The sequence below is a fragment of the Oncorhynchus kisutch genome, linkage group LG12 (assembly GCF_002021735.2).
Source record: "Oncorhynchus kisutch isolate 150728-3 linkage group LG12, Okis_V2, whole genome shotgun sequence".
NCBI lineage: Eukaryota > Metazoa > Chordata > Actinopteri > Salmoniformes > Salmonidae > Oncorhynchus > Oncorhynchus kisutch.
Genome location: NC_034185.2, coordinates 56,626,647 through 56,651,351, shown reverse-complemented (window position 1 = coordinate 56,651,351; position 24,705 = coordinate 56,626,647). Strand labels below are relative to the sequence as shown.

The following is a 24,705-nucleotide window of genomic DNA, read 5'->3' as shown; positions in this document are numbered from 1 at the left end:
TACGCTTAACCTATTTGTAGATCGAACAATCAAATGGGATGACTCTCCAGGACCCTAGCTTGCTAGGCAGTAATTTTATACACAGGCGCTCACTTTCTCACTCACACTTTCAGCCTGTAAGCACATTCCTCGATTCAACTCTTTAGAATAGCACAGATTAATGAAACTGCTTGTGTTTACAAGGCGGCAAGCCCGGTTATTGGTTAAAACCTCTAAATTATTCAGGCCCTGACAACCCGAAACCCAGATAGCCCAGAGCTTTGCTTCTCCCAGCTCCTCTCCTGGTCGTGGGTTTAACAGTAACAGCCAAGCACCTGCTCTGACGGCTGATTAATCGACAGGGGCGTGGGGCTCAACGATAAGTGTAGCTAATAACCTAACTGAATAATTTAAAGGCCTGAGTTGCTGGGGAACAGATGGAGAACCTAACACCGAACCCCAACCCTGTATCGCCACACACACACACACACAAACACCCCTCCCCATGGGCTTGACATAGCCTGGCTTCTCTTACTCATAACCAGTGCAAAGAACCAGACCATGGTCTCTCCTGTCTCTCTCCCGCTGCTGTCGACACCTCTCTCCCTGGGTGCTTCACGTCAGCACCACCCCTGATACTAGTGACTCCCATTCAATCTAGTCAGTACCTGACCAGCAGAGTTAACTGGATAGGCCTTTCCCTTGACTTAGAGTAGACATATCTGGCAGTGCCCTTTCTGATGGCTATAGTACAGAGTATGTGAATTATTTAATCATCCAACACGTCACGCAATACTAGCTAAACATGTTCACGTATCGTGTTTTCAAACATGGTTCACACTGCAAAAGAACAACAGGCCATTAGTCAGACTCCACATGGGAATTGTTAAGTGGGATGAACTAGATTTTTAATTCCCAAGTGGACGTTGAGGTTAGCACATTGAAGTAAATATCCAGATGAATGCTAACTGCAGGTCTCATACTGTTGCCCCCTCCAGAGAGGCGCCATTCTCCTGTTTATCCTTATGGCTTATTCATGTAGGGGATGGGGGTGGGGCCCCAGCGGCTGTCTGTTGGTCTGTGTCTCATGCAGTCTGGCTTTGATCTTCCTCCCTCTCCCTCTCACTGTGCATGTGAACATGTGAATCATGCCTCCTGTGTTCTTTATGCCCCCACAACAACAACCCCTTCCCAACCTCCAACGGTCTACCCGTCACTTTCAGTCACAGCGTCCGGTTGGACATGGCCTTGATGACATCAGTGATTAAAGACAGTAGTGTTTGGCCTGAGGACAGCAGAGGTGGTGAGAAAGAAGGGAGAGATGGAGCACCCCCCATGTCTCTCCCAGTGTGACAGGGGATCACACTAAAGGTTCCTATTCAAGGAGGCCCATTGTCATCTATCTGGTCTGACAAGTATCTCTGTCATGGCAGTATGCTGTTTGTTGATCACAGTATGTTCAAGTGCCAATGAGCAACTAGCCATGATATTTGCACTCAATAAATTCCCTTGCAATTCCTTACCACAAAACATCACATTTTCAACATGGCTGATCTTTGCTTTACAAGTTCAACTTACAGAATTCAAAATGCCTTACGAACACAAATGTCAAACTAACACCCACACTTGCTGCTGTAACATGCCATGTAAATCACACTGCTATTCTTCCTCCCGTAGATGACTGTTTACCGGGGCTCTGGTTAGCATCAGCAAATATTTGTGGACTTTGTCATAACAGGGGCATATCCCCGAGACGAATGTATGTATGGCAGAATCTAGCCGACCGGGCCTCCATCTCTCTGCCTAGTAAATAAATCAGAGTGATACTTCACCTCTGACCCCGGCCATTTTTATCTGGGAGATCCTGCTTTTTCCACGCTCGTAAATGTAAAACCCTGGGACCAGTTATTTGGATGGGGGAAGGCCGGTTGGTTCCCATGTTTTGGCGTAGGTGTCAGTCTGTCTGTCTACACAGGCTGTCTGTCTGCACCGCTGTCACTGAGACATCCAGGACTTTATGATGAACTACTGGTGTGTGTTTGAACCTGAGCTACCTGAGCAGAGCTGGGCGATAAGGGACAAGACTCCATGTTGCGATAAATTGCCCTAATTGATGTGATAACAACTAAAACGATAGCTTTATAATAGTAATGTACACCACAGTTTAAAAATTTAAACTACTATTACTAGTTTGATGGTTGTAGCCATTCATTGTCACATTTACAAACCACTCATATTAGCAAATGTATTTAATTTCAAACTTCACATTTCTCTAGAAAAGGCTACTTATCATCATGAACGATATCAGCAAAATGCCTGCGATAAGTGATCGGTGGTGTCAAAAAAAATTGTTTATCGTCCCAGCTCCATACCTGAACCATTTGAGTGATCAGATTCATTTATATCATAGAGAAGTCTCTCATTATTGTCAGAATCATATCCATTTGTTGTCTTAAAAAGATGACTCAACTCTAAAATAAATACTTTCTGGGAACTATTTTAACCATTTCAAATACACCTACATACTTATGCAGTTTGGGTATGCTCTGATGGAATTTCCCTACCATCTGAGTGAAAATGAAAAGCTAAAAGTCTGCACTGTAGAGATTAGAGTAGACCTGAGAGAGAGGAGCAGGGGAGAGCAGAGCCCAGACCTCAACACAGACAGTAGAGAGTAGACCTGAGAGAGAGAGGAGCAGGGGAGAGCAGAGCCCAGACCTCAACACAGACGGTAGAGATTAGAGTAGACCTAAGAGAGAGAGGAGCAGGGGAGAGCAGAGCCCAGACCTCAACACAGACGGTAGAGATTAGAGTAGACCTGAGAGAGAGGAGCAGGGGAGAGCAGAGCCCAGACCTCAACACAGAGCACAGCCACGCAGTAGAGAGCAGGAACCATCAAGATAACCAGGCATCTCCGAGCCAGAGGTTTCAGGGTCTGTGAGGGTAGGCGGATCCTGGTGGGAGATAAAGGTAGAAGACCAGAGGAGGTGTGTGCTGACCTGGGAACCCCAGCCCCCGGGCCTTCATCTCTGGGTTAGAGGGGCCGGGAGCTGCCTGGGCTGGGGCCAGCTGGGGCTCCCCGTGGCGAGGTAGAGCTGTTACTCTATGCTCTCCAGCTCTCCTCCTCTCCAACGCTAACGGCCCTGGGAGCCGCTCTAATCCCACCAGATATGAGGAGTGCCCAGAGTCCTGACAAAGCATTCCACAGATAAAGAGGCAGAGGATCACAGGGATGCCTCGGAATTCCCACCGATTGGAAGAGGAGTAGTGTGGGGGGGTGGAGGAGGGAGGGGGGTGATGGAGAAATGCTTTCTTTCTTCCTTGGCATGAGAACCTTGACTAGGTGTCTCTCTTCCTGTGGAGGGAGGGGGGGGGGATCTCCCTCGCTCTTTCCCTCTCCCTCGCTCTTTCCCTCTCCCTCGCTCTTTCCCTCTCCCTCGCTCTTTCCCTCTCCCTCGCTCTTTCCCTCTCCCTCGCTCTTTCCCTCTCCCTCGCTCTTTCCCTCTCCCCGCTTCCTTTGTGTCTGGTGTGCTACAGGGACATTTCCCCCAAATACAAACCAGACCTCGTCCTCAGTCCGTCCGTCAGCTCTCTCTCACTTAGAGATGTCTGTATAGTCTGTATAGGTACAGTACACCCACCCACACACAGCACCGCCTTGGGTTCCCACTAAGTCTCTGACCACTCGCCCCCTCACTCCACAGGGGATCCATCTAGCAAGCTTCTCTTTCCCTTATTATAGTACCAGAGAGACAGACAGCCTAGCCCACGGTGCAGACAGAGAGAAAGAAAGACCGGAAGAGAGAGAGACGAAAAAGAGAAGCTATTAAATATCAGTGACAAGGTGAAAAGAAACAGCTTCCTACTGGCTGCCACAGAGTCGTCTTTTAGATCAGTCTCTCTCTCTTTCCCCTCTTATTCTCTCCCTTCCTCTCTGCCTCTGGCAGATGCCTCGATTGTTTTGATGTGTTTTCCTGAAGACAGGTACTTTGTAGCCCTGTTTATTTGTGTTGAGAAGCCACGTCGACAGACAAACCAGGGAGCTCCAGGGATGGGGGGGGGGGGGGGGGGGGGGGATACAAGAGTTTAAAAAGGGGGTCTGTGATGGTAGTGGGTTTCTGATGTGATGCTTCCTCGCCTTCACTTAGTACATGTTCATGTTGGACCATTTCAAGGTAGGAAGGTGAGGGGTTAAGAGCTGTGAGGCTGTGAACCGTGTCAAGAGGTATTTAAAAAGTTAGCAGTCTCCGATACAGAGATCAGCCTTTGAGAGACTGACCCCTGATTCTAAAACTCTGTGGCCCACGCACCTGTCAAAGGATCTGAACTGGTTGGGATTGTTTCCCATCGCAGCTCCCAGGAAGGCCGGCGGCAGAAGGCTGGGGTCCACCATGATGTCATCAGCAGGCGCCGAGACCAGGCTGCGCAGGATGTCCTTCACGTTCTTCCCGCCCCTGGCGTCTGCCGTGGGGTTGTCTCTGTGACCCCTGACCTCTGAGGAGAGGGTGGACAGGGCCTCGGACACGGCGTCGGGCCCCTGGGCGGTGGTGTCCGCCTCGCTGGGGGCCACGGAGCTATGGTCATCCCCGATGCCAGAGTCTCGGCGACGGAGGGACACACTGCTCTCCAGGTCGGGACCGCCAGAGACGGTATTACTGTCTGATGGGAGGAATCATTAAAGGAGGTTTATAAACGTTGAGAAAAACCTGAACCTTCTACGTGCTTCAAAAATTACTTTGAGAATCTACTACAGTAATTGTAAACTACTTTAAAGACTATCAACACACCAGTACATTTCAAGGCACAATCAAGACAATTGGAAATGCCATATATAACTAATGTATAAGAGAGAGATTGACATGTTGAGGGATGGACACTTGGCTAGATGGAGCTCCTCTGCGTAGCCATATGGGTGAGGTGTGTACCTGTGCTCCTGGCAGACTGGCTGCGCTGGGGGAGTTTCTTGTCGTTTTGGGGCTCCAGGATGTCTCGGTACTTGGACACCATGAGAACAGAGATGAAGTAAACCACGGCCAGGGCCAAGAACTGAGCCTGCTTACTGTCCTCCTTTACCCAAACACACACAACATGCAACACAGCTATAATACAGCACACCGCCAGTCTGTAATATGTTTGAGTATGTACAGATGTAGGATCTTAATTTGACCACCCTGTTGCAGAAGAACTTTCCTGCAATGAAGGATTTTTTTTACTTGTAGTGTATTTAAGGTTTTAATAAGGCTTCTGAAATGTGTAATTTCCACTTTGAAATTTCAGACTTGATTTTCAAAATTTCCTGTTGCTGCAGGAACAGTTTCCTGCTGTAGCAAACTGGCTCAAATTAAGATCCTACATCTACACAGTATTTTTTTTTAAAGAAAATCATGGGGTCTTCCAAAAAGACAGCAATAACAAGTTTTTACAATGCATAGGTACTGTTATTTATTTGAAAAGTTGACTCGTCTCAACCTCAATCTTTATCAAAGCTTTGTAAACTCACGATATCTCTGAAGACCACGGCTCTGAGGCGGTTGATGTCCATTTCCTGTAGCAGACGGTCCATGTCTCTGATGGGAGACATCCCTCCTGTCACAACATCAACAGGGCTCTGCAGGTGTAGAACACACGCACACACAGACACGCAGGCAAGCACACATACAGAGACCGACACGCACAGACACACACATAATAATGTAAGCACCTATTGCTGGTTAATGCTGAAAATACCATCATCAGTTTATATACTCTACCCACTGTCCAAACCTAGACTTCTCTGTAAGTCTAACACATCACAAATGATAACGGATTGTCATGGAAGGTGTATGTGTTAGCAGAGGTCAACCACAACGGCCCATTCCCCTTAATCAACCCATGGGAAGTGTATAGTTGGCCAGTCCACATACAGTACAGTATCTGCCCCATTCAGTGGGATGTTGTGTTTCTCCAGTAGCTCGAGTGTTGTAAATCAACCCATGGGAAGTGTATAGTTGGCCAGTCCACATACAGTACAGTATCTGCCCCATTCAGTGGGATGTTGTGTTTCCCCTTGAGACTCAGACCCTTAACATAATGGGTTTACCATAGAGCCACTCACTGCATTATGAATGAGACTTTACACACTGGTTTCAGGAAGAAAAACAGGGATTTAAAAAAAACTGTTTTACTGGAAGTCACCATATCAAATCAAAAGGCCAACAATGACAAAGGGCCTTGTCTAGTGTAACATAACAGAGGGCGAAGTAATGCAATAAGATATCAGCTAATGCAATAACAACTCTCTGCTATTACATAGGGAGGACCACAGAGGGATGGGTTCCTGCCGGGGAAGTATTAGGATGCAACGCAAGACAAAGGATGACTTAGAGGGATGCTTACAATTCACTAAGTGCAGTGATCCTATTCAACCAATATACAGGAGGAGAAATGTCATCAATTATGGTGTTTCTCCATGTCTGCTAGGGAGATTGGGAAATGTAAAAAGAAAAATGTATAAACTGTTGTAGTTTTTTTTGGGGGGGGGGGGGGGGGTATTGCTAGGAAGTCAGGATTCCCGAAATGACAGAAAGAGGAGAGGGAGGGGGAGAAGTGTGTGTGTGTGGGGGGGGGGGGGGGTCTGTGACTCAGTGAGGAGGGATGATACTACTTGCCTGCGCGGGCATGGACTTGGCAGCTCCCATGAGGCTGTGCACGGCTTGCTGGCAGCGGGCGCTGTCCTGGCTGGGCTTGAAGTGAGACTGCTGCTGACATTCCAGACAGTTCCTCACAGCCATGGCACACACTGCAGAGAGAGAGATTGGAGAGAGAGATATTGGAGAGAGAGAAAGAGAGAGAATGAGAGTTGCGGTAGATGTATAAAATCAAAGAAAATGGGCTGTGTACAGATATTTTGTAGATGTTATCGCAGGTGCAGCAAAATGCTTCTGTTTCTAGCTCCGACAGTGCAGGAATACCTAACAATACACACACATCCAAAAGGAAAGAAATGAAAGAATATCAGAATGAGCCATGTCTGAGTCCGGAATATAAATCTATATGATGGTGTGTATAGACATTATGAATAGAAAAGGTGTGTACAGCAGTAATTGTATAGGATGAGCCTTGACTAGAATACAGCATATACATATGAAGTGGGTAAACATTATTAAAGTGACCAGTGTTCAATGACTATGTACAGAGGGCAGCAGTCTCTAAGTTCAGGGCAGGGTACTGGGCGGTGGTCAGCTAGGAACAGTGTCTAAGTTCAGGGCAGGGTACTGGGCGGTGGTCAGCTAGGAACAGTCTCTAAGTTCAGGGTAGGGTACTGGGCGGTGGTCAGCTAGGAACAGTCTCTAAGTTCAGGGTAGGGTACTGGGCGGTGGTCAGCTAGTAACAGTGTCTAAGTTCAGGGCAGGGTACTGGGCGGTGGTCAGCTAGGAACAGTGTCTAAGTTCAGGGCAGGGTACTGGGCGGTGGTCAGCTAGGAACAGTGTCTAAGTTCAGGGCAGGGTACTGGGCGGTGGTCAGCTAGGAACAGTGTCTAAGTTCAGGGCAGGGTACTGGGCGGTGGTCAGCTAGGAACAGTGTCTAAGTTCAGGGCAGGGTACTGGGCGGTGGTCAGCTAGGAACAGTGTCTAAGTTCAGGGCAGGGTACTGGGCGGTGGTCAGCTAGGAACAGTGTCTAAGTTCAGGGCAGGGTACTGGGCGGTGGTCAGCTAGGAACAGTGTCTAAGATCAGGGCAGGGTACTGGGCGGTGGTCAGCTAGGAACAGTGTCTAAGTTCAGGGCAGGGTACTGGGCGGTGGTCAGCTAGGAACAGTGTCTAAGTTCAGGGCAGGGTACTGGGCGGTGGTCAGCTAGGAACAGTGTCTAAGTTCAGGGCAGGGTACTGGGCGGTGGTCAGCTAGTAACAGTGTCTAAGTTCAGGGCAGGGTACTGGGCGGTGGTCAGCTAGTAACAGTGTCTAAGTTCAGGGCAGGGTACTGGGCGGTGGTCAGCTAGGAACAGTGTCTAAGTTCAGGGCAGGGTACTGGGCGGTGGTCAGCTAGTAACAGTGTCTAAGTTCAGGGCAGGGTACTGGGCGGTGGTCAGCTAGGAACAGTGTCTAAGTTCAGGGCAGGGTACTGGGCGGTGGTCAGCTAGGAACAGTGTCTAAGTTCAGGGCAGGGTACTGGGCGGTGGTCAGCTAGGAACAGTGTCTAAGTTCAGGGTAGGGTACTGGGCGGTGGTCAGCTAGTAACAGTGTCTAAGATCAGGGCAGGGTACTGGGCGGTGGTCAGCTAGTAACAGTGTCTAAGTTCAGGGCAGGGTACTGGGCGGTGGTCAGCTAGTAACAGTGTCTAAGTTCAGGGTAGGGTACTGGGCGGTGGTCAGCTAGGAACAGTGTCTAAGTTCAGGGTAGGGTACTGGGCGGTGGTCAGCTAGGAACAGTGTCTAAGTTCAGGGCAGGGTACTGGGCGGTGGTCAGCTAGGAACAGTGTCTAAGTTCAGGGCAGGGTACTGGGCGGTGGTCAGCTAGGAACAGTGTCTAAGTTCAGGGTAGGGTACTGGGCGGTGGTCAGCTAGTAACAGTGTCTAAGATCAGGGCAGGGTACTGGGCGGTGGTCAGCTAGTAACAGTGTCTAAGTTCAGGGTAGGGTACTGGGCGGTGGTCAGCTAGTAACAGTGTCTAAGTTCAGGGCAGGGTACTGGGCGGTGGTCATCTAGTAACAGTGTCTAAGTTCAGGGTAGGGTACTGGGCGGTGGTCAGCTAGTAACAGTGTCTAAGATCAGGGCAGGGTACTGGGCGGTGGTCAGCTAGTAACAGTGTCTAAGTTCAGGGTAGGGTACTGGGCGGTGGTCAGCTAGGAACAGTGTCTAAGTTCAGGGCAGGGTACTGGGCGGTGGTCAGCTAGTAACAGTGTCTAAGATCAGGGCAGGGTACTGGGCGGTGGTCATCTAGTAACAGTGTCTAAGTTCAGGGCAGGGTACTGGACGGTGGTCAGCTAGTAACAGTGTAAGTTCAGGGCAGGGTACTGGACGGTGGTCAGCTAGTAACAGTGTCTAAGATCAGGGCAGGGTACTGGGCGGTGGTCAGCTAGCGGTCTGATGGCCTGGAGATAGAAGCGGTTTTTCAGTCTCTTGGTCCCAGCTTTGATGAAGCTGTACTGTAACTGCCTTCTAGATGGTAGCGGGGTGAACAGACCGTGGCTGATGTGCTTGATAATCTCATTGTCCTTGCTTTCACACTGGGTGCTGAAGATGTCCAGGAGGAAGACACACTTCCCCTGGTGAAGAATTGGTCTGGAGAGCACTGTGGCTGTGGACAATGCAGTTGCCGTACCAGGCGGTGATAAAGCCTGACAGGATGCTCTCAATGGTGCATCTATAGAAATTTGTGAGGGTCTTAGGGGCCAAGCGGAATTTCTTCAGCCTCCTGAGGTTGAAGAGGCGCTGTTGCACCTTCTTCACCACACTGTCTGTGTGGATGGACCATTTCATATTGTCATTGATGTGTACACTGAGGAACTTTCACCCTTTCCTCTACTGTCCCGTCAATGTGGATGGGGGTGTGCTCTCTCTGCTGTCTCCAGAAGTCCACAATCAGCTCCTTCATATTGTTGACGTTGAGCGAGAGGTTATTTTCCTGGCACAACTCTGCAAGGGCCCTCACCTCCTCCCTGTAGGTTGACTCGTCGTTGTTGGTAATCAGGCCTACCACTGTTGTGTCGCCTGCAAACTTGATGACCAAGTTAGAGACGTGTGTAGCCACGCAGTCATGGGTGAACAGGGAGTACAGGAAGGGTCTGAGCACGCACCCTTGTGGAGCCCCTGTGTTGAGGATCAGCGTAGTGGAGGTGTTGTTGCCTACCTTCACCACCTGGGGGCGGCCCTTCAGGAAGTCTAAGGGTGAAGTAGTGAGAGAACGAGCAACCAAAAAAGCAAGACAGGAGGAGACTGAGAGAAGCCGAGAGAAGAGAGAATTGGGGAGAGACAGAAAGTGAGAAGTGAGGAGCGGTTGAGAAAGAGAAAGAATTGAACTCTCCAGGAACAAGGTCCAGTCCACCTGGACAACAGCGTTCACCTCTTCCCTCCCTGCTCCCCTAGCCCCAACACTATTTCACACTGTATCCAAGGTCACACTAGTTCTCCCTGTATCCAAGGTCACACTAGTTCTCCCTGTATCCAAGGTCACACTAGTTCTCCCTGTATCCAAGGTCACACTAGTTCTCCCTGTATCCAAGGTCACACTAGTTCTCCCTGTATCCAAGGTCAGACTAGTTCTCCCTGTATCCAAGGTCACACTAGTTCTCCCTGTATCCAAGGTCACACTAGTTCTCCCTGTATCCAAGGTCACACTAGTTCTAACTGTATCCAAGGTCACACTAGTTCTAACTGTATCCAAGGTCACACTAGTTCTAACTGTATCCAAGGTCACACTAGTTCTAACTGTATCCAAGGTCACACTAGTTCTAACTGTATCCAAGGTCACACTAGTTCTAACTGTATCCAAGGTCACACTAGTTCTAACTGTATCCAAGGTCACACTAGTTCTAACTGTATCCAAGGTCACACTAGTTCTAACTGTATCCAAGGTCACACTAGTTCTAACTGTATCCAAGGTCACACTAGTTCTAACTGTATCCAAGGTCACACTAGTTCTAACTGTATCCAAGGTCACACTAGTTCTAACTGTATCCAAGGTCAGACTAGTTCTAACTGTATCCAAGGTCACACTAGTTCTAACTGTATCCAAGGTCACACTAGTTCTAACTGTATCCAAGGTCACACTAGTTCTAACTGTATCCAAGGTCAGACTAGTTCTAACTGTATCCAAGGTCAGACTAGTTCTAACTGTATCCAAGGTCAGACTAGTTCTAACTGTATCCAAGGTCACACTAGTTCTAACTGTATCCAAGGTCACACTACTTCTAACTGTATCCAAGGTCACACTAGTTCTAACTGTATCCAAGGTCACACTAGTTCTCACTGTATCCAAACCCTGCATGGGGTTCATTCAATATTGGATGACAATGGTGCCTCACTGCATGTGGGTCTTGCCTGGGAAACAAACTACCTCACAGAACATGAGGTAAAATATCCACTGTTTGATAACTTCAGGTAGGTTTCTGGCTCCTACCAAGGGGGCATTTTTTTTTTATATGATATATTGCGGTGCTATATTGCCGCTTTCGATTTTGCTTTCTATCCTTATTTTAGCCCCTCCCTCATTTCTGTATTTGACAACTCTAAATTACAGGTGGAAGTATTTCATCTGGAATGGTCTGGAGTTTTACATGAAGGCCTTCAGGAGAGGCAGTGTGTTTGTTTGTGTGCCTGTGTGTGTGTGCCTGTGTGTGTGTGTGTGTGTGTGTGCGTAAGTTCCCCCTTGAAACGTTGTTACAGTCTACCCAAATCAGATTACTGCACCTGCAACAGGGAAAGAATACCTCATCAAAAATTAATCTCATAACGGCAGCTCTCTAAAAGCAGGCATTTGCTACGACAGCATCACTCTCTCTCCCGAGCACCCCACCAATGAGAATGGCCGTTGGGATAAACCCAGAAAAAAAGAACGCGACTGGATATCAGCTGAACAAGGTGGCGGACAGGGCGACCATTTTGTTTACGAGCTAGTTTGTAAGGAGTATTTAAAAGCAAAAATGGATACCGGAGCACGGCCCATTACCCAAATGGAGCAGATGGTTTAAATCACCATGCATAGTCTTACTGTACTAGGGAGCTTAGAGGTTGGATGAGGTGGTTGGTGTAATGTAGTGCCTGAATAAAATGAATAATGTAAAGCATTTGAAGTATATTTTATTCAGCTAGCAGAGCAGGGGTCTAGCCGTGTCTCGGAGCTGTCACTGGGTTACTTTAATAGACTGGAACATGAGGCAGAGAAAGAGAGTGAGAGAGAGGCAGGCCTAGGGCTACAGCCAGGGCCATTACGGGGGAATCGACTAATCATAGGCGGCCATTTTAGAGTGTTGCAGCGCAGAGGGGTTATAATAACAAGATAAGAGAAGGCTGCTACGAGCCAAGAGAGAGAGAGAGCGAGAAAGAGAGAGGATACACTATGGAGAGCTTTGGCAGCTCAGGCTGCTATTAGAGTCTACTGCAGTCTGATATAGAGGGGGATTGATGAAAAGAGGTGAATGAGGAGGAACAGGGTGAGAAAAGGAGGAAGTGAAGGGAGAAGGATGAAGTGAAGAGACGAGGAAAAGAGGGAAACAAGAAGGGAGGACATGTAAAGAACAGAACAGGAAGAGAAGATGGGAACTGGGGAGAAGAGATGTGAGGAGATGAAAAAGACCAGAAGGGATGGAGGAGGAGAGAGAGGCAGAGAGGTTCTTCCATACGTACCCAGGCGGAGGCTCTGTCTGAGGATACCGCCAGAGGACATGTTCTTCTCAGCCTCGATCTCGGTGAAGTTGAGGGAGGAGGCGAAGATCAGAACATCCACCAGGTTGATGAGGCGCTGCAGGAAGGTGACCGAGGCCTCCACCGACAGACCCTGGGACGGCTCAATGTTCTCCAGATCATGCTGAGGAGAAGAGGAGAAGAAGAGGGACAAACACCACCACTAGCATCATTACTGTCAAATCCAAACTAAATGATGACATGTAGCTATTAGTCAACTTAGGGACCATGTTTGGTAAGAAAGGGAAATGGTTCAACGTCTGCTGAGCAACATTCATTTCAGATTTCAATCAGATTAAATCCTCATTGAATTCAATCCCGTCTTTGAATCTAATTATGATGGAATTGACCCCTGCTGTAGCCACAGCCACCAGTCCATACTAGACATTGATTCCAGTGTAAATTGTAAAGGGAGAGGTATGAAGGGGAGACAGAGGACCACAGGTCCATCAGGGTTTATGTTATACTGGAGTGCTTCTGTCACTGGGGTCAGACAGTACAAAAACACACTAACCATGTTAGCACTGGCCAACTGTAGTCTAATGTGATTGGAGAAAGGTCAACGGAGATGGATGGACAGGGATAACCTACTGTGGGTGGCCATACACATACCAGACACACAGAGACAGAGACACAGACACAGAGACACAGAGACAGACAGACACAGAGACAGACAGACACAGAGACAGACAGACACAGACACAGAGAGAGACACAGAGGAGACAGACACACAGACAGAGACAGAGACAGACACACAGACAGAGACAGACACAGAGACAGACAGACACAGAGACAGACACAGAGACAGACACAGAGACAGACACAGAGACAGACACAGAGACAGACACAGAGACAGACAGACACAGAGACAGACAGACACAGAGACAGACAGACACAGACACAGAGAGAGACAGACACACAGAGACACAGACAGACAGAGACAGACACAGACCGACCGACAGACAGAGACATACAGACAGAGACAGACAGACCGACATAGACATACACAGAGACAGAGACAGAGAGACAGAGAGACAGAGACAGAGAGACAGAGAGACAGAGACAGAGAGACAGAGAGACAGAGACAGAGAGACAGAGAGACAGAGACAGAGAGACACAACAGACAGACACAACAGACAGACACAACAGACAGACACAACAGACAGACACAACAGACATACACAACAGACATACACAACAGACATACACAACAGACATACACAACAGACATACACAACAGACATACACAACAGACATACACAACAGACATACACAACAGACATACACAACAGACATACACAACAGACATACACAACAGACATACACAACAGCCAGACAGACAGTGTCTCTCACTGAGGAGGATGTGGCAGCAGAAAGCAGGGGCAGGATGCCTCCACAGGCCATGATGAGGTTGTCCACCACCTGAGAGATGAGGTGCACTGTGTTGTGGACAAACACCACATTCTCAGTGCTGTTCACAAAGTCCATCACCGTCTTAGTGGAGTGACTGGGAGAGAGGAGACGGGCATAAATTACACAGAGGTACATAGAAGCTAAACATTATAACCATTGAATCAATGTACAACACAATCAATGCCTTCAGAATGTATTCATACCCCTTGAAATATTCCACATGTTGTTGTGTTACAGCCTGAATTCAAAATTGATCAAATATATTTTTTCCCATCACCCATCTAGACACAATATCCTATATAGACAAACGGAAACATATTTTTTTTTGTGAAATGTTTCCTAATTTATTGAAAATTAAATACAGAAATATCTAATTGACATAAGTATTCACACTCCCTTGTCAACACTTTGTAGAAGCACCTTTGGCAGCGATTACAGTCTTTCTGGGTAAGTCTCTAAGAGCTTTACACACCTGAATTGTAAAATATTTGCCCAATATTCTTTTCAAAATTCCTCAAGCTCTGTCAAATTGTTTGTTGATCATTGCTAGACAATCATTTTCAGGTCTTACCATAGATTACCATAGATCTATTCTGTTTAAACTTCTGAGGTTTTTTTCAACCCTTATTTTACAAGGTGACTGAGAGCACATTCTCATTTACAGCAACGACCCGGAGATCAGAATGTTTGCAGGATAGACTATTTTTTGTTGTAAGTTAGTGAGTTGGAAAGTCGCCTGTCCGGCAACCATTCTAGTGTTAGAAATCAGATCAAAATGCTACGCAATTCTCCATGTATTTCAACCAATTCCCCTCCTTTACCTCCTCCACATCTGCACGTCAGTCTCGATGGAGAAGAGCAGGTCTGTGAGCAGGCGCTGGTGCATGTGAGACCAACGGAACTCTGGAATACGGAACATGGTGGAGCGAGCGGAGGAGCTGCTCTCGCTGGCCTGGCCTCCTGAGGCACCGGCTGGAGCCGCGTCGCCCTGAGGAACTTCCTGTGGTACAGCACTCAAGACGGTTAGCAGCAGCATTAGCATTAGCCATATATATATATATATATAAACAGGATTATCTTAAGCTAAGGAGTAGCTTTGTCTTCAGCATTAGCCATATAAATATAAACAGGATTAGCTTTGGCTTTAGCATTAGCCATATAAATATAAACAGGATTAGCTTTGGCTTTAGCATTAGCCATATAAATATAAACAGGATTAGCTTTGGCTTTAGCCATATAAATATAAACAGGATTAGCTTTGGCTTTAGCCATATAAATATAAACAGGATTAGCTTTGGCTTTAGCATTAGCCATATAAATATAAACAGGATTAGCTTTGGCTTTAGCATTAGCCATATAAATATAAACAGGATTAGCTTTGGCTTTAGCATTAGCCATATAAATATAAACAGGATTAGCTTTGGCTTTAGCATTAGCCATATAAATATAAACAGGATTAGCTTTGGCTTTAGCATTAGCCATATAAATATAAACAGGATTAGCTTTGGCTTTAGCATTAGCCATATAAATATAAACAGGATTAGCTTTGGCTTCAGCATTAGCCATATAAATATAAACAGGATTAGCTGAAGCCATATAGCCATACCCACGTACATACTGTATATTATAAAGCACTTTTCGTCAAAGACACAAGATCAGTAAATAGATGAAGCAGTGATGACATACAGGTGTGGTCTCCTTTAGAGCCAGTCTCTCTGTGTCTGAGGCCACACTGGACACATCCAGCCTGGCAATGTGGATCTCTTTGGTCTTGGTGGCAGAGCCAGGGCCCTCTTTCCCTGCCTCCACAGCAGTAGCAGTGGCTACCTTCGGAGAGGTTTCAGTCCTGCTGCTGGGGGCCTCTGTGGTCCCTGAGGCCTGTGGGGCTTCTGGCTGGACCGCCTTGGTGCTGGGGGCCTCTGCTGGTGCTACAGCCTGTGAGGTGTCAGATTTAGAGACAGTGGCTCTTACTGCTGCTGGTGGTAGTATGGCCTCCAGGGCTGTAGGGGGCGATGTTGTGGACTCTAAAGGCTGCCGTGCTGGCTCTGTGCTGGTGGGGTCGGTGCCTGGTGCAGACGGGTTAAGGTCAATCTCCTCCATTTCAGGGGGTTGTGTCTGACTCTCCTCAGGTACAGAAGCAGGTGGTGTCGCTCGACTTTCCACTGCTGACTTTGTGACCTCGGCAACAATCTCCTCTTCCTTCTCCTTTTCAGTTTTAACCTCTGTCTTGATCTCCTCTGCTTTAACCTCTTCTATCTTCTCCTCCTCAACAACAACCTCCTCTGTCTTCACCTCCTCTTCCTCCTTTTCTTCCTCCTCTCCACCAGCGGCGGAGACAAAAGAGGATTCCTCCATGCTGTCGTCGGTGGAGCTGGGTTGGACCTGGTCACTGACTGACTGGACAGATGCCACGACCGCTGACCCCTCCGCCACGCTGCCCTGCTGGCAGGCCGAGATGGCAGCAGAGACCTGTTCCTCCGGTTGCTTTGCCAGTTCCGATTCCTTGGGTTCGTTCAGGGAATCTTCAGACATAAGAACGTTGGCGGTTTTGCAGCTGTGCGTTTCTGACCCCTTCTCTCCATCCGTTTGAGGTCTAACTACTTTGTCAGTATCAGATGTTTTAGCATCTGATTTAGCCACCTTCGCGTCATCAGTTTCTGGCCTGGTCGCTTCGTCTGTTTCAGCTGTGCTAGCTGCTGCAGCTTCATCAGTCTTGTCTGTGGCTGTCTCCGTCTCAGCCATGGCCTCAACAGTCTTACTGCTGACTTTATCCCCAGTAAGTTTAGCTTCAGTCTCCTGTGGAGTAGCTTCAGCTCTGTCACCAGCACCTCCTCTCTGATCCTCAGAGATCTGATTCTGGACCTGCTGTAGTTCCTCCTCCTCCTCTTCTTCAGCTCTGGCCAGCATGTTGGACACAGTTATGGGTGCTTGACCCCTCTGACTTCTATCTCCTTCTCTCTCTGGAGGGCTGGGGGTGGAAGCAGATGCTGAGGTTGCTGAGGGAGGGGTAGTGTTGGGGGACTCCTGGTTCTGGGGGACCCCCTCTGGGTCAATGGTGAGCTCGATCACGGTGGAGGGGGCAGTCTCCTCCCCCTGATCCCTGTTGGTCCGGAGCTGACCCAGAATCTCAGAGTCTCGGCTGGCCCCGGAAATGGTCCGGATACCAGCTGCATCGCCCTCGGAGCCCAGTCTCTGGTACTGACGGAACATACGGGCCAGGTTCTCCTTGTGCTGCTCAAAGGTCACCTGCAAACATAAACAAAGCAAAGTATTAGTTTCATTTGACAGGCGCCATGTGGGGCCTTACAACAAACTTTAGACCAGATTTTAGCTACATAGATAATATATTTTTTACATTTTAGTAATTTATCCAGAGCGACTTACAGGAGCAATTTGGGTTAAGTGCCTTGCTCAAGGGCACATTGATAGATTTGTCTCTTAGTCGGTTCGGGGAGTCGAACCAGTGACCTTTCGGGTTACTGGCCCAATGCTCTTAACCACTAGGCTACCTGCCACCCCCATTGCCTGAGGGTCAGTGACAGAGTATCATCTCGTCACCATCTGGGAGTCAATAGAGGACAATTATCTGCTGTGGCATTTGAGGAAGAGACCATCACCCATCCATGTTAGCAGTCATAGATGAGTTAGTAGATACTGTAAAGTGTGTCTGCCAGTTGAACAGCGTCCGTGTGTCATCGGCAAATCATCACTCTCCTAATTTAAGGCTCTGCATTAATCACTGTGACTCTGAGGACAGAAAGTAAAAGGGGAGTAAAGAAAGAGAAAATACATCCAAACTAGATCTATGCTGCTATTAACTAAGAACATCTAGAGAGAGAGACCGAGAGAGACCGACAGAGAGAGAGAGAGACAGAGAGATAGAGAGAGAGACAGAGAGATAGAGAGAGACCGAGACCGAGACCGAGAGAGAGACCGAGAGACCGAGAGAGAGAGACCGAGAGAGAGAGACCGAGAGAGAGAGACCGAGAGAGAGAGACCGAGAGAGAGAGACCGAGAGAGAGACCGAGAGACCGAGAGAGAGACAGAGAGACCGAGAGAGAGACCGAGAGAGAGAGAGAGAGAGAGACCGAGAGAGAGACCGAGAGAGAGACCGAGAGAGAGACCGAGAGAGAGAGAGACCGAGAGACCGAGAGAGAGAGAGAGACCGAGAGAGAGAGAGAGACCGAGAGACCGAGAGAGAGAGAGACCGAGAGAGAGAGAGAGAGAGAGAGAGAGAGACCGAGAGAGAGAGAGACCGAGAGAGAGGACCGAGACCGAGAGAGAGACCCGAGAGAGAGACCGAGAGAGAGAGAGACCGAGAGAGAGAGAGACCGAGAGAGAGAGAGAGACCGAGAGAGAGAGAGACCGAGAGAGAGAGACCGAGAGAGAGACCGAGAGAGAGAGAGAGACCGAGAGAGAGACAGAGAGAGAGAGAGAGAGAGAGAGAGACCGAGAGACAGAGAGACCGAGAGAGAGAGAGACCGAGAGAGACCGAGAGAGAGAGAGAGACCGAGAGAGAGAGAGAGACCGAGAGAGACCAAGAGAGAGAGAGAGACCGAGAGAGAGAGAGAGAGAGAGACCGAGAGAGAGACCGAGAGACCGAGAGAGAGACCGAGAGACCGAGAGAGAGACCGAGAGAGAGACCGAGAGAGAGACCGAGAGACCGAGAGAGAGACCGAGAGACCGAGAGAGAGAGAGAGAGACCGAGAGAGAGAGAGAGAGACCGAGAGAGAGAGAGAGAGAGACCGAGAGAGAGAGAGAGAGAGAGGAGAATTTGTAATTAATTAGGCGTTAGTCATTAATGTTCTAAATTAGATGGCTACAAGGCTGGTCATTAATCTTCTGGTACTGGGTTGGCTGTGATTGTTAATCCATATCTGTTTTCTCAGAGTAGAAAAGTAAAGAGGCCTTTCTAAACGCACCGATAGTAATGTCCTTCTCTCTCCGGTATAACGATCACAGTCTAGTGACTTAGCCTTCTCCTCCCTCCTCACCGATAGTAACGGAATTCTCTCTCCGGTATAACGATCACAGTCTAGTGACCTAGTGACTTAGCCTTCTCCCCCCCCCCCCATTAGTTTCTGCTTCATTTGACATTTAGCATTTTTTACCAATTAAAAGCATGCTGCATTGCATTCAAAGGAGAGCAGTATGACCATATGGAAACTACACTGGAGTGGTTAGTCAGTGGAATAACGTCACACTGCGATGCAGTACATTAAAATGATGCATGTTGGCCTTAAATGGGTTTCTATAAAGATTGAATTACCATTAGAATGGGAGTACTGTACTGTTTTTAAAACAGTGGTTAGCATAGAGCTACGATAAGAGACCAGCAGCACTGGGTGGCCAAGGCATCAGTTTAGCCAATCTGGTCTAATTTAATTCTAGTCCACGTCTTGGTTAAGGGTATGGAACATTTTTATGGTAGTGTAGGAAAACAGTGCAGGCTATTCTAACCTGACAGCTATTAGCTGGACGCGCTGTCTATAGACAAATCATACAGCGCTGCAAATTGACCTTACAAATTGCATTATAAACTAAAATAAATGACAACCTGAAAAAAAACATAGGTTATCACATTTCAATATCCCTCTAAACCCCACCTGTAAACAAACTGTACTCCAATCTCATTTCAACTCAACATAATACAAACTGACATCACAACGCAGACCAATCTGAAACCTGAATGCAATGCAGGGTTTGGCTGCAGTCCTCCATCCTTCTCTTAGTCCATGTAACAACTGTTCAGAGATCAGTCTGGGCCCCAGACCGCAGGCTGTGTGGTGTGAGGCTGGGTGGCTCACCACTGGTCCAGGGAGACCCCCTATAGCAGGTTCGGACCTGGGAGTCCCATTGAGATCAATAGATAGGCGGCGACCACAAAACAAAGGGGAAATGGGGAAAGCCAGCGCGGCTCTAATCCAATTAGCTAAATGCAATTCCTCCCTCCTCCCAAATCAATGTCGTCTGTCTCTGCCTGCCGCAGTCCTGCCTGGACGGAACCCTGGACGGAACTCTTCCTTTCACTGTTTCACTCTCTTTTTCCTCCCTCTCCCCCTTTCTTTTTCTTCTTCTCCCTTTCTCTCTTTCTCTCCCTTTCTCTCTCTCTCTCCCTTTCTCTCTCTCTCTCTCTCTCTCATTTCCTAGATCCTTTTCCCCTGATCATGTGAAGCAGGAATCCGAGCAGAGCACTGACTGGTGATGTCTTTGGGAACCAGAAGGGCGACCATTAAGACCACATGGTTAAGGACAGCCAGACAGTTACATTGTCCTCCTATAGCTCACACAGTTGTGTTCCCAAACTATGGGACAGAGTCCACAGGTGGGCCACCAGACAGTTCTAAGTAGGACCAGATACAGTCTCATTTGTTTAGGGAAACTAAGGTAATGCGTAGATATCCCAATAACTCCCACTGCTCAGCCTCAGCACTGTGGAACTTCTATACAATACACACTAGACCTACATTTTACCCTATGAGAAGTCCTGTAGACCATATTGTGTGTGTGTGTGTGTGTGTGTGTGTGTGTGTGTGTGTGTGTGTGTGTGTGTGTGCGCAGCCCTGGTCAATGTTCTCCATGTCCTGCACTTCCCTCTCCTTTGTGGAGTTGTCGATGTGTCCATCTCTGCATTAAGGCTGAACAATAGAGAGAGTCTAGATCTCAACATGTTGAGTCTCAATACTGGGAGGCTTTGTACTGTGGATCCATACTCCCTTGTGTCTTGTGAACTGCTGCTAGTAGAGAACTAGCGTCCACATTAGAGTAAACACACAGTTTGTAATGTGTACAAACGGCTATTGATCTAATAAAAGGGTAGAAATAGACATGATTCAAACAGGGCGATGTCTGAAGGCCCCATCTGGCTTCTTCTGCTTCACAAGCACTCCTGTACTAATGTCTCTTCACCTGTTAATGTCTGATGCCATCATTTCCACAAGGTGGACGCTACAGAGAAGCTGACTGTTGACGCTAGAAGGATACGGAGTCCTTCACACACTGATGACTGATTTAGAAATCTTCCTCAAATCCAACTCATTTGTGTGCAGAGCTGGTAGAAAGGCAGTGTGTGTGTGTGTGTGTGTGTGTGTGTGTGTGTGTGTGTGTGTGTGTGTGTGTGTGTGTGTGTGTGGTGTCAGCAGGCCCACCTGCAGAAACATCTGCCTGGTCTGCTCACACTGCGGCACAAAGCCTGCTGCTGCTCTGGCTCAGATAAAGGACACACACATTTGTGTACACACATGGGCGCGCACACACACACTAACATGTTGGTTCATTCATACAGAAAGGTGCGCATTCATCATACTTTTCATACACATGTGCACCCACCCCACCCCACTCACCCCACACAACCAACAGTTACACACAGGCGTGACCTTTGACTGCACACACACACACACACACACACACACACACACACACACAGGATCTGCCAGACGGTCATAGATGTCCAATTGCAACTAAAGTCACCCAGCAGGTCCCAGTGGTCCAATCACATCATTTCATATTATCCCAGGTGACCATTCAGGAGTCTGCAGCAGACTACAGGGAGATCTGGAAGTCACCTGAACTGGTGTCATCTTGACTAGTGCTGCTTTAGCTCAGTCTGGGCAGGCAAGGAAAGATGGAAGCAATTTCTGAAAATCTCCCTCTATCGCCCTCTGGCCATGTTAAATATACTGTAGTACAGTTCATGGACCCCACTACTGTAAATACTGATGCAGGATGAAAAGCCGGTCTTCTCCACCACTGACGTGTACAGGTTTGGTCATTATGATTAAAAAGAGGCTAGCAGTGAAATGTCTAGTATCACCTTATTTAACCAGAATTATAGATTTGAAAAGAGCAGGATTACATTAGGCAGAGGTGATTTCACTGTAATAATGTAGGTAAGATAAAATATGGTCCTAAATGCATTTAAGGGTCATTCTGATATTAATGCCCGCTATGGAAACACCCTACTACGGCCCTCTCTCTGTCGGGGGCGTCCTGAGTGCATTATGGACACTTTAAAATATCACAATGGATACACATTGTTGTGCACCCGGTAACCCAAAAAATACATCAGTGAAACAGGATTCAGTGTATAATAACAACGTTATGTTGGTGGGAAATGTATAAATTAATTTATTCAATTTTCATAAAAATTCACATTAGAAACAGAGGCACTTCTTTTCAATTGCGTAATATACACAATGTGTTCCAAACTGCATATAAAACATGAAATGGATAGAGGCTTAGATGCGTGTATACAGTTTGTAGATACTTCTGAATGTGTGTCTGTATTTATCAGGATGCTCCCGGTGGGCTGGTTAAATTGATGAGGCCTTGTTTCTCTGATTGTTGAGGTGCAGCTCAGGATGAATATTCAATGTGTTCAGAATAGGCTTTCTAGAAACCTCAGAGCGAAGGAGGAGACAATGTGTGTGGGTAGAGGGAGAGAGTGGTAGACACACACACACACACACACCAGCCGTGGGAGGAGAGAGCAACAGTGACAAACAGCTCTGGTGCTACAGAGGTGGCAGGAAATCTATCAAACCGGACAATAAAATTGCAATTGAGTTTCTCCAGGTTTTTTTTTATAGCAAATGCATGTATCTGGATGGCTAGTGCCCGCCGCACCTACCCAATTCAAAGACTGCATGGGACCCTCTGTGTGTGTGTGTGTGTGTGGTGCTGTTTTTTAGATTAGTGCTGGGGCACTGTAAACAGAGCTAAGCAGCAAGAGCATTAATCTTGTGCAATTATGGGAAAGGGCAATTACCATCTGTCCAGTACTGAAGAGAATGATCAACTCCTCTACTCAGTCGCACACTTTTTTTGCACAGCGGCTGGTATGGCAGTGTCGTAAAGTGAAACTACAGAGCAGAGTGTGATTGTGGCCATGTGCAACGTGCTACAGCAATAAGCTCGGGGCGACACACAACCCTAAACACACAAGGTGTTATTTACAAATAAACAGTCACTTTGGGTTTATTTTGTACTGCACAGGACTGATGTCAATTGGACAAGCCTATGACTTGTGTCTTCGCATCCGCTCCCAGCTAATTTAAAAGGGTAATGTTTCTGCAAAACTATTCTTTCATATACAATATATCAATAAATATGTGAAGAATCATTCATGGTGTGCTTTCATGGAAAAAATGACATTTCTTAAAGGTCTCATGAATAAATGCTGTGTATTTACTGCTACAGTGTAGAAAGCAATCATCGTGGTTTGATGTTTAAGCTTGTGTAAAACTCTGAAGTGAAATAGTCCTTATCATTTGTCTATGAACAGCTTTAGTACAAAATTACATCACAAAAAGGAAATGACTGAAAAATGACTTTCACGATAAGACACTTACAGTCCCAAGGCAAAAATGCAGAAACGGCAGCAGAACCATTTGGAACAGTCTAGCCAGAATTGGCAGTGATGTCATTTTGTAGCTTTCTTTGTTTTGTTTTTTTCCACATCTCCACAACTACATATTTACTCAGCACTGTCCTTACCAATTATATGAGAAATCCTTCAGTCAGATATGATACTAGAGACACAGTTATTTTTTCGCATACAACCTTTAGGTTGGGTACACAAGGACAGGCTTGAGGTTTTGGTCTCGCAAATACTGTGCAACAAAGCCAACCAACTTCAGTCCTAAGGAGAGAGAAAGAGCCAAATGGTGTAACTGTGCCCCCTAGTGGCCTTTACCCATCACTACATCCTCAGAACTCCATAGACATCCACCTCAACACAAAAAAAAGCCTAGTTTCCCTCAACCAACCTCCAATATGCCAAGCTTAATAAGCCACCCACACCACAATCCGACACCGACCAAATTACTTCACTGCCTTGGAACCTGGCTCCGTAATCCAATATCAACAATTCATTTTTAAACAGCCTTTTTTAAAATTGAGTTTCTGAAATAAGAAGAGCCGGTAGTTTATGTTTAACTAGAGTGGGAAACTCAATACATAAATAAATGACTAGAAGGGATGGAAGAGGAAAAATAACTGATTCCATTAAGGCAGCACACTGCCGTTTTCACATCATAATCAGCACAAGATATCCACCAGGCTCGATCTGACGGGCACAGAGAGAGAGGCACTTCTCTGTTAGTCAGTCACTATTAATCTATGAGTTTTATGACATTTCCTCTGAGACTGTTATTATGTCAGAATCAAACTTAAAAAAGGAAGCCCCTGACTGGTTGGATAGAGAGTTGAGATAGATCTTGACGGCTGAGCGCCCTGGAGAAGCTGAGGTAGGAGAAAGGGCAGCGAGGTGAGTGGAGTCTAATTTCAGTGCTAAAGAAAGAGAGAGAAAGTAAGAGGAGAGGGAATGAGAGCGGGGAGTGTGTGTTCACAAAATAATGAAAAAGAGAAAATGACGTAGTTAAAAAGAGAAGAGAGAGAACAAATAGTATGGAAGAGCAAGAGAAAGAGTCGACAATCCACAGAGACGTATAGAAACCTATCCAGAAGCCCTGGTGCTCTCCGTGAGACAGAGTTTGGTTGACCGTCTGACGGGGTTAATGAGCTCTCTGACCTTGGAGTGGGTGATGGACAGGGTGTCCACCCACACGCGCCAGCCGCCCCACTCGTACTTGATGGCGTGGTAGAGCAGGATGCGGAAGATGGCGTACACCATCTCAGTGACCTTCTGCTCCTCGCTGCTCTTGGGGTTGATGAAGCACAGAGAGAGCATCCAATCCTGCCACACCGAGCACTGCAGCAGGCTCCTGATAGACACACACACACAGATATGAGCGCTCCGAAGGAACAGTATTGCATGTGCGTGCATACACACAAACATAACTCAAACATTTGAAAACAATTCTACATACACAGCACACTCATGTAGTGTACAGATACACAATATCACACATCTTCAAAACATCCTGTACTCTGAGCATATGAAGGACAAAGCTTGTTGGCCTCACTGCAGTAAAG

At 47.2% G+C, this 24,705-nt stretch overlaps 1 protein-coding gene across 1 annotated transcript in view; it reads right to left on the bottom strand.

Moving 5' to 3' along the window:
• Positions 1-24,705, bottom strand: part of LOC109878628 (lipopolysaccharide-responsive and beige-like anchor protein) — a gene marked incomplete in the record, with an annotated part of 260,305 nt that overhangs the window by 156,232 nt on the left and 79,368 nt on the right. The window contains 9 exon segments of the mRNA XM_031837867.1: positions 4,290-4,638; positions 4,905-5,046; positions 5,480-5,587; positions 6,627-6,757; positions 12,301-12,481; positions 13,711-13,864; positions 14,592-14,770; positions 15,457-17,016; positions 24,302-24,494. Of these exon segments, the coding sequence (XP_031693727.1) occupies positions 4,290-4,638; positions 4,905-5,046; positions 5,480-5,587; positions 6,627-6,757; positions 12,301-12,481; positions 13,711-13,864; positions 14,592-14,770; positions 15,457-17,016; positions 24,302-24,494 (2,997 nt within the window).